The 20,496-nt window shown below is 48.7% G+C and overlaps 1 protein-coding gene across 4 annotated transcripts in view; it reads left to right on the forward strand.

The window, feature by feature from the left end:
• Positions 1 to 20,496, forward strand: part of LOC138472164 (glutamate receptor U1-like) — a 375,942-nt gene that overhangs the window by 216,562 nt on the left and 138,884 nt on the right. For all 4 annotated transcript variants that reach the window (XM_069610199.1, XM_069610198.1, XM_069610200.1 and 1 more), the window contains exons 5-6: positions 6,876 to 6,932; positions 20,022 to 20,201. In XM_069610199.1, the coding sequence (XP_069466300.1) occupies positions 6,876 to 6,932; positions 20,022 to 20,201 (237 nt within the window). The remainder of the gene's footprint in view (positions 1 to 6,875; positions 6,933 to 20,021; positions 20,202 to 20,496) is intronic.

Below are 20,496 nucleotides of genomic sequence, written 5' to 3' on the forward strand. Positions count from 1 at the left end.
CTCAGCAGTGCCTCCAACTTGTCGGGGTGATTCTCTCGGGGCCGGCAGAGCCGTCCACAGGCCTCCGGGCTGGCCCCAACTCCTCCTGTGTACCCAAAAGGAGTATGAGACACACACAAGAAGCAAGGTGGTTCTGCTGTTTATTATAACAATGGCATGGATGGGTCTCGGATCGTACGCGTCCGATGAAACTCTCACTCTTAGTGGGGCTCGCAGGCCCTTTTTACGGCAGTATGATGCGCTACTCGCGTCTCCTGAGAAAGTTAGCACAAAACCTATCGCCACTCTGGATTGGTTCCCCGAGTGGTAGGGTTAGTATAGATAACATATGAAAAGAAATATTAGTGGATGAGGATGGGTCAGGTGGTACACTTGGGTTGTCCCTTGCAGTTGTTACTTTAGAATTGTTACAGGGGGACCCTTGGTGATTGGTTAAGGGTAATGGCGTCAGTAATAAGCCCCCCTGGATTCTGATTGATTCTCCCGTGAGCCCCCAAGCCTGGGACCATCGTCGTTCCCAGATCGCGGTGTACCTGTCATTAGCAACAATGTGCAACTATGTGTTTGTGCAGGCAATGGACAGGTCTGCTCATGGCTTGTGAGCGGGTCTTTCCTATCGCTGTAGGGGTCCATCTTGCCACTTCGTTGTTGCAACCTGTGTCCCAGACGTGGGACCCTGACGACTTTCTGTCTCGTGAGCTTGGCACTTTGTCAGTTCGGCTTGGTCACGTGTGGAGAGACCGTAGCTGGAGCAGAATTATGAGCATTAGATTTGTATTTCATTTCTGTGGGCATTTTACAGGTATAACCTTGGCGCTGCGCTTGCGGCATGCGGGTTGCAACATTGTGGCCTTCGCTGTGAGCTCTTGCCCGGGACTTGTTCTGCATGGTCAGCACTTGTACTCTTGTTCTGGGAGGATTTTCATTGCTAGGCTCCTGCCTGGGGACTCTTGCTTGCGGCCTACTCCGGCCTAGTTCATGGGTGGCGGTACATAATCCATGATATGGAGGTCGCGGGTTGACAGGGTGTCACAAGCAGCATTAGATATACATGATGGTATCGTCATAGGGCTGGGTGGCGGGAGAAGCGCCAGCAAGCATATACACAAGCTCTTCAGGCGTCTTGCGTTTCTGCGGCGCTGTAAAAAGGCCTATGTGAAAAATAACAACGATGCACGTCAGTGGGTGTGTCAGTCACCTACGTCATAGCACTGTGTATGTTCTTCGTGTAGGTTGGTGTGTGAGTGACCAGTGTGCATGGTGGCACGTGTGTTCTTGGCAGTTGGCTATGTCGTTATGGCATCTCTAACGATGTGGATACTTGCGGCTGTTGTTCTCGTCGAGCTCATCCATGTCGCAGGCGTCGGCTTGAGCCGGGCGGGCTGGTGCCGGACGTGCTGGTGGGCATACTCCTCTTATGTGTAAGTTTCTGAACCAGGGTATTTTGTCATCTGGTAAGTCTTGTGGGGGGTGTCTGGGTCGTGATCCTCTAGGCCATGGTCTGGATGAGATTGGGGGGAGGGTATTGTCCCATTCTCCCACTTCAAACCTATCGGGAAGACCCCCCGTAAAACCCCAGGACGAGAAAGAGGGGGGGCATTGTTGCCATAACGGACACAGATACCAACTCCGAAGATGAGCTGGCGGTGTCAAAAAGATCCTGGACAAGAAGTTCGAGGAAGTCCGGTCCTACGGGAGGGAACCCGACAAGGCAGACATAGAGAGCGACGGTGGAGCCGACGAGGAGCCACGAGCGTGGAGGACACAGAGGATCCCATGGCCCAGCCGTCGTTCCCATTGCAACCGATGCCTATGCCACAGGACAAGTCAGGAGCGATCTTGATGGCTATCCAGAGCCTGTGTATGGAGATAAGGACAAGGTTGCCCTTATCCCAGCAGACAACCCAGCAGCGCCTGGACTGTCGGGGAGCCCACCGAACAAATGGAGGCAAATCCATACTCCCCCCCTACTCTCCAGCCTCCACCTCCTTCCCCTCCACCGAGGGATGAGACGGGAACGGAGGCAGCGATGACGGAGACGGACGATGACGGTGGTGGCGATGGGACAGATCTCCCATCACCCCCTGCCCAGGCCTCCCCTCCCAATGAAATTGGCTCCTTTCACGCCATGATCGCCAGGGCATCAGAGCTTTTCCAGCTTTGTCCTGAAGAGCAGAAGGAGGGCTTCCTCTACCAACGACGGGAGGCCAAGAGGAAGACTGTCCTCTCAGTCCCATTACTGGACGACATCTGGGACGAGGGACTATTGCTGCTCAAGAACCCGTCCATGGCTCCTGCGAAAAGAGACCGGTGTGAGAAGAAGTACCGGGTCCCAGATTCCACCCCAATGTGATTCAGTGGTCTCCGCGGTGGCCAAGAAGAAATCAGCAAGAGAGACGGCATCAACTTCCACTTACCGACCGGACGGCGAGGGGAAGAAACTGGACGCCATGGGACGAGTCATCTCGTCGGCGGCGATGACCATCAAGGCGGCCAACGCCCTCGCGATTGGGGCACGCTACAACAGGGAGCCGTGGTTCAAGATCGCTCCCCTCTTGGATTTCCTGCTAGACGACAAAAGGGCAGAGGCCCTTGAAATCCTACAGGAAGGGGAGGTGGCGTCGGACCACGCCATCACGGTGGCCACGCACATCGCCGACACCGGGTTTCACCAGATGGGCAACGTTTGCCTACGCCGGCACAGGTGGCTCAAGGCCATCAACTTCCATCAGGACGTTCAGACCAGGGTACTGGACATGCCCTTTGACAGGAACAACCTGTTCAGCAAAGCAGTAGACGAGTCACTTTAGGCCATCAAGGCGGATAATGAGACGGCCCGGGCCTTGGGCTCTCTCCACCAACGACGGCCATCCTTTCGGACCACCGGACGCAAGTCTCAAGGTGCCTCCAAAGGATTTGGTGGCGGTTCTGTGTGACTTCCTATTGTCGCTGGACTTGGAGGATGTCTATTTACACATCCCAATACACAAAGGACATCGAATCTTCTTACGATTCGTGGTCCAAAGGCGACACTACCAGTTCAAGGCCCTGCCCTTCGGTTTGAAGTCGGCACCAAGGGTGTTCACCAAGTGCCTGGCACCGGTGGTGGCGCAGCTGCGCCTGCAGGGGATCCACGTATACCCCTACCTGGACGATTGGCTCCTCCGAGCAAAGTCAAGAGAACTTGCCGTTGATCACACAACGAAGAACCTCCAACTGCTCACGGATCTGGGATTCTCGATCAACTTCACAAAATCCCACTTGGCACCGTCGCAAGATGCCTCCCTGTTCCTGGGAGCCAGACTCGGCACAGTGGCGCGATTGGCTTCACCGTAGGAGGAAAGGACAAAGGCCATCCTGGGCAAGGTACAACGGCTGTTGACCATGGACATGGCCAGGGTGAGGTCCATCAAGTCCCTACTCGGCATGATGTCGTGGTGCATCTACCTCATGCGCCTATGCAGGTTGAGGATGCGGCCACTGCAAGAGTTCCTCGTACGCCCGTTGAATGCAAGCAGCTGGCAGTTTCGAAGACAAGATCTCCCTCAACGAGACGTTCCACCAAGCGATCCGGTGGTGGGGCAACTGCGCGCACCTGGCGATCGGAATGGACTTCCAGACCCCGACACATCAGGAAACAGTGACGACGGACGCCTCCCTGGAAGGATGGGGAGCGCACACCAGAGATCTCCACGCCAGAGGAGAGGTCACTACACATCAACGTCCTGGAGCTCAGAGCCGTGTTCTGGGCCCTCAGGTCGTTCCTCACGTCCCTCAGGGGCAAGGTGATGAGGGTCTTCACCGACAACACTACCACAATGTTCTACATCCGGAAGCAAGGGGGCACCAGATCCATAGCCCTATCCAAGGAAGCGCAGGATCTGTGGCACTGGGCCGTTGCCCACGGGATGTTCCTGGTACCCTTCCACCTAGCAGGAGCAAAGAACACTGTCGCCGACTCACTCAGCAGGGAGCTGCGCTCATGCCACGAGTGGGAACTCCGGCAGGATCAAGTGGATCTGCTATTCCGATGATGGGGCAACCCCCAGATAGATCTCCTCGCTATGGCGACGAACATCAAGTGCCGGAGGTTCGCCAGCAGGCTTCCCCAGCCGGGGAGCATGGGTGATGCATTCTCTTTCCCCTGGGACGGCCTGTTCCTGTATGCATTCCCACCATTCCCGTTGCTTCTGTGACTCGTCAGTCAACTCAGACGGTCCCGGTGCAGAATGATCCTCGTCGCACCAGCGTGGCCGAGGCAGGTATGGTTCCCGGATCTTCTGCACTTGTCAGCGTCCCCCCAGTCAAACTGTCGACAGATGCAGATCTTCTCGCCAGGGAAGGAGGCACCATCCTAAGTCACGACCCGGGTTTGCTGAACCTGCACGCCTGGCTCCTGCAGCACTAGAGTTTGGAGGGTACGATATCCCGGCGGACTGCAAGGAGGTGCTTGCAAAGGCCAGGGCGTCCTCGACTCTTAAGTGCTATGGACATAAATGGTAGAGGTTCTCTGTCTGGTGCCGTGCACAGAATATCAACCCTCTACAGATGACTTCCCCGCATGTGCTGCCGTACTTGCTGTCGCTGGCCAAGGCGGGGATGGCACATGCATCCATCAAGATCCACCTTTGGGCTATCTCCCACTACACCAGAACTCTGGGGCGGTCATCGCTGTGGTCTCACCGCCTGGTGAAGGAGTTCATGAAAGGACTGTTCCACTCATTCCCGCCGGTGAAGGCTCCAACCCCAGCGTGAGAGCGCAATGTGATACTGACCAGGCTCATGGGCTCACCATTAGAGCCTCTACATTCGGCGCTGTTGAAGTTCCTATCATGGAAAACAGTTTCTTGTGGCCATCACCTCTGCACGACGAGTGGGAGAGATCCAGGCCCTCTCCTGTAAACCTCCATATCTGACATTCCACGAGATGAGGGTAGTGCTGAGGACGTACCCCTCGTTCATGCCCAAGGTGCCGTCAGACTTCCATCTCAACGAGCCCTTGGTGTTACCTATTTTCTTCCCGTCGCCTTCGTTGCCGGCAGAGAGGACTTTGTACTCGCTGGATGTAGCTAGAGCACTGAAGTTCTACGTGGACCGCACAAAGAGTTTTCGGAAGACATCACAGCTGTTTGTGAACTTTGGACCTGTGAACCAAGGGAAAGCCCTCTCAAAGGCTTCCATTTCCAGATGGCTCTCCGGCTTCATCATGCACTGTCACCGGTTGGCAAACTGACTGTTGCGCGGCCGTCCGAGAGCCCATTTGACCAGAGCGATCGCTGCTACTACGGCGTTCCTGTCTGGTGTGCCCTTGCTGGACATCTGCAGGGCTGCTATGTGGAGGTCGACGCACACCTTCACGAGATTCACTGCGTCGACCAGGATTCCAGGGAGGAGTCCAGAGTCCGCCAGGCAGTGTTACACAACCTGTTCGCTTGAAGGTGAGCCTGGTGATGAGGTAAGAGATGCTTAATGTTGAGTTGTTGAAATGCTTAATGTTGAGCCTTTCCACCTCCCGTGGTTGTGCATGTGTGTACTGCTATGTATTCTTGTATTCATGATCATGTGAATCCATGCCAGACCCCATGCTGGAGAAAGAACAAGTTACTTACCTGTAACTGTTGTTCTCCAGCATGTGTCTGGCATGGATTCACATGCAACCCCTCCCTCCAACCCCTCTGTGGCTCTTTTCTTGGTCTACTGCCAATTTACGTGCTACCAAATCTGAAGATGGCTGCCAGAGGAGGGGCTTAGGTAGAGGGCAGTCATTGGCTGGGGGCAGTGTGACCCAGAGATCAGTGATTGGTTACTAGTAGAAAGACAGTTCAGAAACGAAACTGAAACTGATTCTTTCTTTACCGAGGATTCCCAGCCTGACAACGGGGAATATTCATGAGCATGTGAATCCATGCCAGACCCATGCTGGAGAACAACAGTTACAGGTAAGTGACTTGTTCCTTCAAGACTATGGGCTTCATTACAATAGCCTACCGGCACCCTTGTTTCCAGACCGCCACACTCCGAGTCTGCCTGCCGTAGCTGCTGCTCCCGACAGGTCTGACCCGATTCTGGCGGCAACCTGGTAGCACAGGCAGGATTACCGCTGGACTCGTAATGAGGCCCTATATCTTACCCGCATCTCCTCCAATTTGGCCCAGGTCAACTCCCACTCTTCACCCCTTACATCAACAACAAAATCCTTACATTTTTACCTTCAAAACATCGCCCCATCAATATAAGGTTATATTCACTTTTTACATCCCTTTTAACCTAGTGGTTAATTCTAATCAATCTACCAAGTTCTGTTCTTTTCAAGACCCCACTTGTCCTCCTTTAAGAACCTGGACATTCAACCCACCTGACCATATGTTTGCCTGTTACCATTTCTGAGCCTAACCAGGCCCAAAGTTCTACCATCTCCGTGTTCCCTAGTTTGCCTGTCTACACCCAGACAATGCTGGCTCCTTTTTCACTATTGTCCAAATTGATCCTAACCACTAATAATTCAGTGACCCACCAAGCTGACCTGCCACACCAGCCACAGAAATGTTTTACATACTGCATTTCTCATAATGCACAGGCTTTTCGCAAACATTTGGCGAACCAAAAAATCAATAAGAGAGTTTGGGAGAGTGTTTTCCTTGCTGTCTGAATCGAAATGGGAATCCATTCTCAGAAACCATTAGCCCATCACTTCCTTATTCTACCACAACCTAAAGTCAGCTCCCACAACACCAGCCCCCAATTCTCTGCAGAGAGACTCAGCTGTCCGGATCTTCGTGGGCCCCATTCCCATACAAGTAGAACAGTTGGCTTGTGCACGTTTTGGTTTTCTTAATGATTAAGCTTGGCACATTTTAACACTGTTATTCCCGCAGGCTGACAAGACTACGGCACCCAGGGCACAGCAGACGTTGACCGTCACCACTATCCTGGTAAGTTCCAATGTAAAGAGATGGTATTAGCCGAAAATGTCGATTAAAAAAAGCCAAAGGCGCGTTTGCTGTGCCTTCGGCTGCGACCAAAACTCTGAATCCCATTATACCAAACAAGGGAGCAGAGGTTGCAGGGGTTTACTGGTAAAATGGGTTCAGGAGTTGCAGGGGTGTTCTCCGATTCCATTACATGGATAGCGGGGGACAAGAAAGCAGAATTTAAAAAAAGGACCCGGTGTCGCCATTGCCGACGCACGTTAGTGGAAGGGAACTGATGCTGCATGGATAGAGGGGAGTCGGCGGCACACAAAGAAGTGTACCACCCAATGGCAAGTAGGGAAATAAAGGGGCAGCGGATATGGGGTTGTGGGAAAAAGTGATCTATGTGGTCACTGCCCAGCACGATTTGCGAAGTTGGCATTTTCATTGTCAGAAGTGATCACGTAGATCCAAAGAGACATTGGGTGCTGACAGGAGGGAATTCTCTCACCCCCCTCACCCCAATGCCAAACTGAGAGCTTCGCAGTGTTATCATAAACTGCTTACACCCATCTCTGCTAGATACTCACGGCTTCGCTATGCTGCACTGCACTCAGTGTCCAAGCATGTCAGAGCAATGGGACAGCTATTGGAGGCTGCAGTTATGACCTCAATAAAACTCCAGAGGCTTTCGTTCAAGTGAAGAACCACTGTTTCTAAAAGTAACAAAGTTGAGAAGCAAAAGTCCAAATTTAGGAAACATATAAAACAAGGTCATTATTATATTGGTAGCACCAGCATTTATACAAGTATAAAAAATGCTTAAAAGAGAACGTCAGAACCCAATTTATTATTACCAGTCGCTTCTCAGGTCCCTTCTTGTGGATTTGCCATTTGAGAAGCAATTTCCCTTTGAAAATCCTTTTGTTTTCTGCCTGGGTGCAGCCGTTTTGTAAGACAGGACAAATTGTATGTTGTGTCAAAGTCAGCATATCCAAATAACTGCTTACCCCTATCGCTGCCTTTCATTAAATGGCCGTGAAGAAGGGGGCCTGTTCTGTCGCTTTGAACTTGCTTGTAGAGCACCATGACAGAGATTACACCTTGGAAATCTGCCAGTGCCCAGTGTCGAAACTAAAGGTGCCCTAGTTGTCTGAATAAGGGTCACTTCCAAGTTCGTATGATTGTCCACCTTTATCGTAGCTTGTTCTTAAATAGCCTGATTCATGGAATTATTTGCGTGACAAACGCAGATTTGGGCGCCTTTCTGCCCGAAAATCCCTATTTGAAGTATGGAGATTTTCGTCCAGAAAGGCGCGCAAATCTGAGTTTTTCACGCAAATAATTGCATGAATCAGGCTGCCAATTCTCTAACAATGTCTGGGATGACATGCACGCACAGAGACCCTTAGCCTGTGCTCCAGTCCCTCCTATTTTAGAATTCTGTGAGCCTGGAGTGCAGATGTCACAATAATGTTTTCCTTACAGTCAAATCCTGAAGCTGTCTGAATGTGTGCATATATGCTTTATGGTCACGAACACTATGCTACGGTGAGTGTCGTGAAAAATGAAATGCACACCAAGCCCAGTGTTCATGATGTATTTAGAGATTCGAGCATAAACCCTTTTATAACATACATTATTGACTTGACAGATATAGTGACCTAGGTTCATTTTCATGTTCCCAAAAACCTCTTTGAGTTTATTCACAGCAGCTAAGAACCCTTATTGGTGCTGTTTGCCCATTCCCCTCTCTCACTGGGGTATTTTGAAAGAGTACAATAGGAATGTACCTGACTATCCATCTTGGAATGATAACATCTATCAGAAAAGAAATTATATGATTAGTCTAGGTTTTACTAATGGGCTTTGCTCAGTAAGACAATTGTAATATTCTTATTATAACTACAGTATAAACTGTAAGTGATTATTACATATGAGCATTTAAAATTGTTGAAAAGAGTCTGATTAAAATATTAGTACAATTACATAATGTTCCTTTCAATGGCTTCTTTAGCCTAGAAATGAAACCATACTCTCCCTCAAAATGTCCTTTCTTCTTGGAAAGGGTCATGCTCAGATTAAAGCCAATAGTCAGCCACTTCTGAGAACATCAAGGCAATCTTTAATTGTATGTGCAGACCACTGATTGGTTGTTAGAGCTGCTGACCTTGCACGCTTATTACACTATTCACAAACACCAACAATGAACATAAAATAGAAAATAAGAAATGCAATTGCAGACCGTGCACACATGTTTTCTGGTCCCTTATAAGGTCTGTCAGAACCCTAATAAATTCTGCAGAGCCTATCCGCATGCCCTCAACTTCCCCCATATGAACAATGCACCCTTAGTATGATGACAACATTACTGACAATGTTTGACTCCAAATAGCAGGTCATCTCTGGTGTTGCTACTGCTCTCATTCTACTTTTAACCATAAAAATCCACCTCCACCCTCTCCAAGGTATGTGTGTTCTTACCCTGGTCACGCAGCCATCAGCAGAGGCTGGGGGGCTCTATCCAACGCGCATCTCACAATGCAACTCTCACCCACAGAAAGATAGAGGGGGACAGAGAGAACTAAAAAAGAAGGCAAGTGTGGAGAAAGAGAGAGAGAGGGAGAGAGAAAGAGAGAGGGAGGGCTAGATTAGAGTAGGATATGCCGAGTACAGCTAGTATTCTGCTAAATCGCATGACTTGTCTATTGTAAATGGTATCTGATTGTTTGATGCAAAACCAGGCTTTGTGTATATGTTTTTGTAAGTGGAATGTATATTGAGAGGAAGCTGAAAAGGCATATAAAGCCTTGATAACGAAAGGTTCAACCATTCGGTTTCTCAACATCACTGGGGAGGACGGGGGTGTTGGGTAGACAGTAGACTCAATTTGGAAAACAGTTGGCGTTTTGGACGGAATATTCCTTGTAAGGTGATCGGCGAACCTCAGAGACCCAATGTACACTACATTGGTCTACAAATGCAAAGAAGAAACGTTTCTGATGAAGATTTCATCAGAACTGGGGTCGCTAGATATTGTAGTGAACACTACTGAAAATGTGTATTCATTCATTCCATCTTGTTGTATGTATAAGCCAAAACAAGAATGTCTTGCAATGTTGTCAAGTGATCAATAAAGTCTTTTATTTATAGTTAATCTTTGTGAAGAAGCAGAATATTGCTAGCACCAGTGCATTTCGGACCTGTGGTCCTTCTTCAGGGCAAATTCTACAATGTGAAACAACAATGTAAAAACTTGTTTAGATTAGGTTGTCAATAGCATCAACCGGACAATGATGTGTACATGACACACGTTAATCATACATTAAGTCCTCGAGTTTCTAAATATCTGACAACAAAATAATATACACATAGTACCTGCAGTCTTCTGTGTTCAACAACCAGCACATATATGTGTGTGTGACTCAATTGAGACCTTTCGAATTGAGGCCTACCCTCACTTGAGTGTCCTCAGGGCCACCCTGCAACCCCAAGTATAAAACAGGGTACGTGAAGGTGTTGATGGGATTCACCCCTTCTCAGAGGACAAAGTCCCAGGGTCCAAGCACAGACCCTCTAGATGTTCTGACTTGATGGTCGTGAAGATTATAAGAAGCTGCGTCCCCAAGTACCACACGAGGAGATAATAAACAACTCCCCATGCAATCCTTGAGGCCACAGGTGTTGAGTGTCAAAGAACAGGAACCAGGAACGCCGGAGACTCCCCTGACCACTGTAAGGCAAGCAAGGGTTAAGAATCAGGAAATGACAATGCAGTGTTTATTTTAGTATCAAGAGAGAAGACGTAACCAGGCTTACCTAGGTGGAAGACAGGTGACAACCAAATCCCCAATAAGGGTCAAAAGGGGCAGGGACAAGAAGTTATCCGGTGGCAGCAAGAGGCGTAAGGGTCCTGTAGCACTCTGGATGGAACACTGTAAGTAACAGTAAGCACCTGAAGGGTTGGGGTGCCGAGAGCAAGGTTTCAGAATGGAGTGATCCGTAAGCAGTCCGAGGACCAATCCAAAGTAATAATCCAGGAAGTAGAACAAAGTCCAAGGGAAGTCCAGAGCAAAGGCCAGTAGGCAGGCAGAGGTCGATAATCCAGGAAATCAGTGCGAGTTAGTCCTGATCCAAAGAAGAAACATCTGTGAGCTTTCCGTAGTCAAAGAGCAAAGGGTGAGTTGCATGAAACGCCAGACAGTCCTCGAAATGAAGCAGCTGTGAAGCGCCGTATCAGCGTACCCACACTGGTTTTAAACACAGCAATGTATCATGTGACAAGCATCATGTGACGAGTCTCTCTTGCGTTTCCGTGTCACGTGTTCAGCGTGAGTCGCATGTGATCGTCTTTTCCCGATCACGCGACGCGGAAGCCAGCCGAGTCGGCAGCTTGGACGAGGCGTTGTGCAGCGCCATGGCAACTGCAATGAAACAGCGGTCGTAATGACCTTGGGCGGCTGTCTCGGCCCGTTCTCCTCCGGAGGTGCCCATTCTGACCAACATGCTGCAGCCGGGTAAGTGGGGGCGTATGGGCAGGCAGTAAGGTGCGGCCATTGGGACCATGAGGACTTGAACCTGAACCTGTTTGTGTGTGTGTGTGTGTGCGGGACAGAGCCCCCCATCCCCGTGGGCAGGACGGGTGATCCCGGTGGAACCGGGCAACCAAGCGAGGGGCAAAGACATCATGAGCAGGAACCCAAGACCGATCCTCAGGACTGTTACCCAACCAGTCCACAAGGTACTGCAACCGACCCCTAATGAGGCGGGACCCCAGAATGTCACTAACTTCAAAAACATCAGGGGAAACAACAGAAACAGGGGCAGGAGGAGAAGAAATGCGGGTAGGGCCTGGACAGGGCTTGAGCAGGGACGTGTGAAACACAGGGTGCATGCGCCAATCAGCAGGGACCAAAAGGCGATAGGCCACAGGATTCAGGACTTAAGAAACCCTGTATGGACCGACAAACCTGGGAAGGAGCTTGTGGCAGCCAGGTATATGCAAATGGCGAGTGGATAACCAAACACGGTCCCCTACTTGATACTCAGGAGCCCTTACCCTTTTTCTATCTGCCACTGCCTTCATGGATGATTGGGCCTCCCGTAAATGGGTGATGGTACGGGCATGGATCGTGGTAAGTCGTGTACACAAGCAGTGGCAGCAGGGGTACTGGAGGATTTCAGGTCCGGGAATGGAAGGGTCCGTGAATGCTGGCCATATAAGGAGTAAAATGGAGAGAAACCAGTGGAGGAATGGCGGGCGTTGTTATAAGCAAACTCAGCGAGATGGAGCCATGATTGTTGATACTGGAGGGACAGACAACGTAAATACTATTCCAGGGCCTGGTTAACCCTCTCCGTCTGTAAGTGGAGGAGAACCGGGCTTCTATACCAAGCAGTTTAGTAAGGGCCTGCCAAAAACGGGACGTGAACTGTGATCCCCTATCAGACACTATTACCGTAGGTAGCCCAAACAAACAAAAGATCGATTTGAAAAACAGCTTGGCCAAAGTAGGGGCTGAAGGGACGCCATTACAGGGAATAAAGCGAGCCATCTTGGTATAGGAGTCTACCACTACCCAGATGGTAACGTAACCCTGTGTTCAGGGTAAATCAGTTATTAAATCCATCGTGACTGTATGCCAAGGTTTTGGAGGCATCCTAACGGATGACCTTTCCGTGATTTGCACTGAGCGCACACCGAATACGTGTTTACATAGAACTCCACGTCGCATCTCATCGATGGCCACCAGCACCAACGTTTTAGTATGTCTAGAGTACGTTGTTGACCCGGGTGACCGTTGATCGCGGCGTTGTGTGACCACTCTAGTGCTAAATTGCATGTGTCTCTCGTGGGCAGAACTAGTTTTCCTTGTACAAATGGCAGTCCTTCATGGTAGACGGGATCCCACTCAGACAATGAGTATGGGTGTTGAGTGACCCAGTGGCGTATATCGGACAACATTGGTTAAGTAGGAATACAAAGACATACTACGTCACTAGGAGCTAGTACCATATCTGGAAAAGATGGGAAGGACACCCCCCAGGAGAACGGGATAGTGCGTCCGCCTTCCCGTGGACCACACCAGGCCTATGTTTGATCAGAAAATCATAGGCCGCAAAAAACAGATGCCAACGTACTTGTCGACTATTGACGCATTTAAGGGAAGCAAGATCCTGCAGGTTCCTGTGGTCGGTGTATACCACTGTTTGGTGTCTGGCCCCCAGGAGGTGATGTCTCCAAATCTGAAATGCGTCTTTAATGGCCAAGAGCTCCTTTTCAGTGACCGTTTAGTGTGTCTCCGTAGATGTGAATTTACATGAGTGGTATGCCACTGGATGTAAGTGACCAGTAGTCGGGCAGGGTTGGGAGAGAACAGTCCCCAGAGCGAAGGATGAAGCATCTGCTTCTACTACAAAGGGGAGTTCCGGGTCTGGGTGTTGTAGAACGGGAGCTGTGGTAAATGAGGTTTTCAGTGACTCAAAAGCTGCCTGTTGTTCAGCAGACCATTGAAACGGGACATGAGGGCTGGTTAGGGCCATTAACGGTGCAACAATGGAAGAGAAACCCGGAATGAAGCGCCGATAAAAATTGGCGAATCCGAGAAAGGACTGTAGGGACTTGAGGTTCACTGGGACTGGCCATTCTGTAATGGCACAAACCTTGGATTGGTTCATGGCTAGTCCACCTGGGGAGATGTGGAAACCTAGGAATTCTACTTCCTTAGTATGGAAGTGGCACTTTTCTGGTTTGGCAAATAAGGCATTCTTTCTCAGGCAGGATAACACTTCTCTGACGTGATGGACGTGTTCTTCCAACGAAGGGGAAAACACTAGAATGTCGTCCAAATATATTACAACATAGGTGTCCAGGATATCACTGAACACGTCATTCATAAATCGTTGAAATGTGGCTGGGGCGGTACACAACCCGAAGGGCATCACCGTATATTCATACAAACCGTGTCGGGTGCAGAATGCCGTCTTCCACTCATCCCCATCATGAATACGGATCAGGTTATACACCCCCCTGAGGTCCAGTTTGGTGTATATCGAAGCATGAGTTAGCCTGTCTAAGAGTGTGGATATGAGGGGGATGGGATAACGGTCTTTTATGGTGATGGCATTAAGACCTCTGTAGTCCACACAAGGGCGAAGGTCTCCTTCTTTCTTTGGGACGAAAAATATAGGGCTTGCTGCAGGCGACATTGAGGGTCGTATATGACCCAAACGCATGGCTTGTTGTATGTATTCCTTTAAAGACTGCTCTTCAGATGGTGATAGGGAATAAATCCTGCCTTTTGGAATCGGGGCATCAGGTACCAGGTCTATGGGACAATCATATGATCTATGTGGAGGCAGACCCTATGCTGAACCTTTGTCGAAGATGGCATGGAAGTCATGGTAAACCGTAGGGATGCCAGCTAGTACGGCACCTACTGTATGTGGAGTAGTGATCAGCTCATTGTCTTTGTTGATAGTCAGGAGAGCAACCGCCCAAAGTGCTCGTGGTGGAGTAGGTGTTCCCTCGGGTTCCACAAGACAATAATGTTGGCATATATCTGATTCAAAAAGAACTTGCCCGGTACCCCAATTGATCAAAGGGTTATGTTGTCACAACCCACAACCAGGGTATCCCCAAAATGACCCCGAACTGAGGTGTTGAGATGAGGTCGAAGGTAAGTGTTTCTCTATGGATATCCTGAATGATTACTTCAAGAGGGGCGGTTTGTTGCTTTATTGGGCCAGAAGTGAGGGAGGTCCCATGGACAGCTTGTACAGGCTCGGGGTACTTTTTGGTGATCAGTGGTAGGTTAAGTGTGTTGGCCAGGGTGATATCAATAAAGCAACCAGTGGCCCCAGAATCAATTACTATTTGTACAGAGTGTGTGGAATCCGGGGTGGATCTTAACAGAGCATGGACTGTGATAGGTTTTATGGGTCCAAAAGCGGGAATAGATTTGGAGGGAATCGGATTGGTGCTCACCCTTGTCTCTGAACTCAAGGGCAAGCTTTGGGAAAAACCTGATTCTTGTTTCTTGGACGACGAGGACACTCTTTTACATAATGCCCATTTAGGCCGCAGTAAAAACAGGCATTATCCGTTCTTCTCCGTTCTCGCTCCAAGTGGGTTATTGGACTACAAATCCCACCTATTTGCATGGGTTCGCTGAGTGTACCAGATGGAAGGGAGGACCGATTCCCTGAAAGACCAATCTGAGCCCTCTGTTCTGTTCTTCGGGCATCTACCTGCAAAGCCAAGTCAATCAGATCAGCATAAACAGCTGGGAGTGACGGGACCACTGAGAGGGCATCCTTCATGGAGCTACATAACCCCCTATAGAACACTACAGCTTTTTTGTTCTCGGGCCAGGAGCTTTCTGCTGACAGCTGATTGAATCGTCTTATGTATTCAATGAGAGATTGTTTGCCCTAACTGAGATCAAGCAATTCCATATCCCGGGATTGGGCCTTGTACCTAGTGTCAAACACTTTGGACATCTCTCCTACTAATAGATCAAAGTCGTAGAGTGCTGGATGATCGTCTTCTAACAAGGGATTTGCCCAGGTTGCCACAACACCAGACGAATGTGACAACAAAAAGGCAGCCTTGGTAGTCGAGTCGGGGAATACTTGAGGTCGGCAAAGTAAGTGGAGTTTACACTGATTCAAAAAGGTGCGATACTTCCTGGGATCCCCATGGTATCTTTCAGGGGCTGCTAAAGGAAAAGCAGTAGGGATAACAACAGGGACAGGAGAAGTATTTGAGGGCCCCGGGGTTGGGGTGTGGTATCCCCGAACTCAGAATCCGCTGGTAAGGATTTCCAGGCGCTGTGTAAAGAGTCCAGGCGATGATGGATAGCTGTTGTAGCAGCAGCCATGTCCGCCCTGAGGACAGTGACAGCTTGCAATAGAGCGGCCACGGGGTCTCCGGCTGAGGCCTCCATAATCTGAACAACCAGTCAGGCTTCACAGTCTGTTCTGACTTGATGGTCGTGAAGATTATAAGAACCTCCATCCCCAAGTACCACACGAGGAGATAATGACTCCCCGTGCAATCCTTGAGGCCACAAGCGTTGAGTGTCAAAGAACAGGAACCAGGAACGCCGGAGACTCCCCTGACCACTGTAAGGCAAGCAAGGGTTAAGAATCGGGAAATGACAATGCAGTGTTTATTTTAGTATCAAGAGAGAAGACGTAACCAGGCTTACCTAGGTGGAAGACAGGTGACAACCAAAACCCCAAGGGTCAAAAGGGGCAGGGACAAGAAGTTATCCGGCGGCAGCAAGAGGCAGGAAGTAGAACCAAGTCCAAGGGAAGTCCAGAGCCAAGGCCAGTAGGCAGGCAGAGGCCGATAATCCAGGAAATCAGTGCGAGTTAGTCCGTGATCCAAAGAAGAAACGTCTGTGAGCTTTCCGTAGTCAAAAGAGCCAAGGGTGAGTTCCAATAAACACCAGACAGTCCTCGAAATGAAGCAGCTGTGAAGCGCCGTATCAGCATACCCACGCTGGTTTTAAACACAGCGATGTATCATGTGACAAGCATCACGTGACGAGTCTCTCTTGCCGTTTCCGTGTCATGTGTTCAGCGTGAGTCACATGTGATCGTCTTTTCCCGATCACGCGACGCGGAAGCCAGCCGAGTCGGCAGCTCGGACGAGGCGTTGTGCAGCGCCATGGCAACTGCCAATGAAACCGTGGTCGTAATGTCCTCGGGCGGCTGTCTCGGCCCGTTCTCCTGCGGAGGTGCCCATTCTGACCAACATGCTGCAGCCGGGTAAGTGGGGGCGTATGGGCAGGCAATAAGGTGCACCCATTGGAACCATGAGGACCTGAACCTGTGTGTGTGCGTGTGTGTGTGTGACACTAGTGCACTGATGCTCACTCTGTTTTCTGCAGATTTCTTAACTTCCTCTTTTTTTGGCAGCAGGCACGCTGCTGTGTCTCAAAGCGCTCAGAAGAAGCCAGGCATAGCATTTTAGCACTCTATTAAATGCCAAGAAACCTATTTGTTTAATTGTTCTTGTAGTCTTGGAAAGAATATGTGATGTATTCACAAGGTGGTAGGCTCCGCCCTTTCCTTGATGGCATCTGGGCCTTGGAGATTCCGACATCAGAAGCCAATGTCAAATCTAGCCACCAGAACGAAAAGCAAGCCAAGGAGGCTCCAATTTGGAGATTGCTGGCAAAGGCCTGTCTGACATGTGACTGACTCTATTCCAGCCCTACCAGAATTTCAGTGCTAGTGGCCCTCGAAGAGAATCTGTCAATTTCCCAGTGGGCCAGACCACTCCTCTTTGCGAATGCTGGGAATCTGCCAGCAAAAAGGCCTGAATAGGATAGACCCAGAAAAGCTTAGGGTGGGGCTTTTCTTCAAGTGGTACAATGAAAAGTCACTTCCACTCTATGCCATGTATGTCTCTAAGTGGATTTACCAATTCCCCTCCCGAGCACCTTATTAAATCTATGAAGCTGTAAGAGGGTCGATAGCACATGGGTAATTTCAATCCAGGCAGTGCCCACTAAGTCCATTATCCGATCGAGGTCCATAAAAAAAAAAGTGTCATGAAAGTGGGTAACAATAACAGCAATTATAACAGTGTTTAGAAGCGGCAGGAATCTGGCCTGAAGCGCTATGTAAAAACCTGATCCTATCATAATTGTTGTTGATTTAATTCCCAGAAAAGTACTGCTCAATTCCCGCAATATATTCGCCCTCATTGTTAAAGCTCTGGTTTTAGCACCCTTTCGCGACCTTCTTGCACATGGCCTTTATTGCCTGGAATTGCAATCACTGAGGCATTCTGGGTGGAAACACAGACTGGCAGTGCTTGGAAGAAATGCGATAAACCTGGAAGAAAGCTAATCCCCAGTGATGAGTGTGTCCTTCTTTTCATGAACACTCATTAGTTCCTAGAGCAAACAGAGGCGATTGGCTTTGTCTTGCATCCAGAAGGGCCCGTGTCTTCATATCCAGATGTTTACTAGAACAGCTTGGCATCTCAGAGGCGCTGCTTCTTGCGCGCGTGCCAACTCGGCTTCTCCTAATGAGATGAGGGTGCAGCACCATGCTTCTTGCTGCACCAAACCGTAAAACAGGTTTTCAGTATGATCAAAACTATGCAAATGTTTTGCATCGAAATCCATTTTTTGTGTAATTTGCTCATGCATATTCATTGTGGCCCTCCTCTAAACTTGATTGGATTACAATCTCGTGTGTGCCGACTTCAGTCCTTTCCTAGGTAAATTAGGATGTGTATGTACACCCGGAGCGCTCCCAGGAATATTATTTGTTGGGTCAGCGAGCCCAGACTTAGGCACCTTCCTACCTTTCTTACAATAATATCAATTCCATTCGTAAATTCCATAAAATATCTCAGAGCAAGGTCAAAAACTGTTTCCTATAAAAAGGCATCTGTAAGGGACGTAATTTCACTAAAATGCCAGGGTTAGCGGAAGTGACAGAACACGACCCTTGGCCTCTGATGTCATCACAGGAAGTGATGTCATTTGACCCCACCCCAAAGTGACATCATAGTAGGTGATGGAACACGACCTTTCACCCCTTGACAAAACAGTACATGGCATCACATAGCATTGTTCCTAAGTACACTACGAAAAATATGGTCGTGATATCACTGTAATGTGATATACATTTCATACAAGAATGGATCACCATATGTAACGTTAATATCAGTGTGTATAGGCCGATATTACCAAATTACTGTGAATACAAGCAGATGTCCAAGGTCAAATGATAATGATGTGTTATTATATAGCACTTACGCTTAAGCACTTTATATAGAACGAATATACATACAATATCACCCAACCTGTGTTGGTACTCATTTATCAACCTCAGAAGGATGAAAGGCTGAGTTGACCTTGCCAGCATTCGAACCTGCAGATCACACACCCAGTGAAGAACTGAGCGCTCAGCCCACTGAGCTATTTTACCGGCTATAGCCATCTTTGCGGCTATAGTACAATGAGCAATTACATGTCTGAATGTTCTCAAAGTCAGAAAACAAATTACACAGTGTAGTGGATACCATTAAACTGGTAACTGAGATTTAACGGCAGCCCAGTTCATCTGCAGGTCTGGTGCTAAGTTGGCCATATGTCAATGCTGCGAGTATCTACTTTATAGGCTTCAGAATTTGGCAAAATAAATACCATTGGGAGGGTTCATAACTGTGTATTAAAGAATTTAGAGTAGGACAGGAAAAGCTGTGCACTCACACGGAATCCATACTCGTTACCGCATACATGCAAACAAACATCCTGAGCACCATGCCATGGAGATAGGAAAGAAAGACACATTAGATCAAAGGATTAATTGTGGCACAATGACATCAAGGGTCACTTTATGTGCTATGCTCAAACATTTCTATAACGTACACAAGCTTTTAGGCACAAGGATTTTGTCAAGTGACAGAGGACACTGAGATGGAATGTCTTGTGATGATCGTAACAGAGACAACATCAGAAAAAAGCATGCTATAACTACAACCTGTCAAAAACAAAATGCAAAGTCCTAAATGGATGAATATTCTACTCGAAATGCTTTTTGGAAGTTTTTGTCAGCATTGTGAATTTGTGGTGTTTAAGAACAGACTAAATCAGTGACACACCCCCTGAAGTGTGCCTGAAATAAACCTTTAATGAGTCTAACAATTATTGCATAGAATTCCAGAAGAACAAATTATTTGTTATTCCTATTCTTTCTTATTTGGGGTCACTGATCAAAGTGTTACATTTGTGGAACCCCCTGTTTTTTTAAGAAGCCTGAACAAGAATGCCAGCCACTCCAGAAACAAAGAAACAAAAAGCCACATGGCACTAGCCACAGCCCAGGAGCTTCCATTTAAACATTTTTTAGGGGTAGCAAGGGAGACCACAGGGGTAGCACGGGAGACCTCAGGGGTCGCAGGTGCGACCCCTGGTGACCCCCAAATGACATCCCTGGCATCTGGTATAAGGAGTGTGCATTGGATATAAGCTAGATAAAATTGGCAAAATATTATTAGACGAGACCCATTGTACTATCAGCATTTGGAATGTCCCATCCGTACAAAGCTAATACTAGGATGTGTGTCTTTTCTTTCAGCAAGCCCCATTTGCAACCGAGAAGGGCTCAGAGCTGGAGGGCTATTGTGTTGAGCTGATGACTGACCTGGCCAGAAAGCTGGGCTTTGGCTTCAGACTGGCAGTCGTGAAGGACGGGAAATATGGCGCACTGGACATAGCTGGCAACTGGAGTGGAATGATTGGAGAGATCATTCGAAAGGTAGGTCGCAATGGCATAGACAGGGTGTTGCATGAGGGGCAATCTCCACCCTCATTGCCCCAAAAGCCCAAATTGCCATTCAGGCCACAGCTCAGGGGAGTTTAGAGCTGTTCCTGACTGCTGATGGTGGTGCATATGTGCTCGTTTGATTTGCAAATTCAGATGGATTTATGTAATTATACATTGTGCCCAAGATGTATAAATAAAGCAGCAATCTGGTATCAAAAAATGTCTAGAAGCATGTGACATTTATCACACAGGCTCTTCTGGCCGGTTTCAAACCCTTGAAAGTAAC

The sequence above is a fragment of the Ambystoma mexicanum genome, chromosome 8, assembly GCF_040938575.1.
Source record: "Ambystoma mexicanum isolate Mex_15411 chromosome 8, UKY_AmexF1_1, whole genome shotgun sequence".
Taxonomy (NCBI): Eukaryota; Metazoa; Chordata; class Amphibia; order Caudata; family Ambystomatidae; genus Ambystoma; species Ambystoma mexicanum.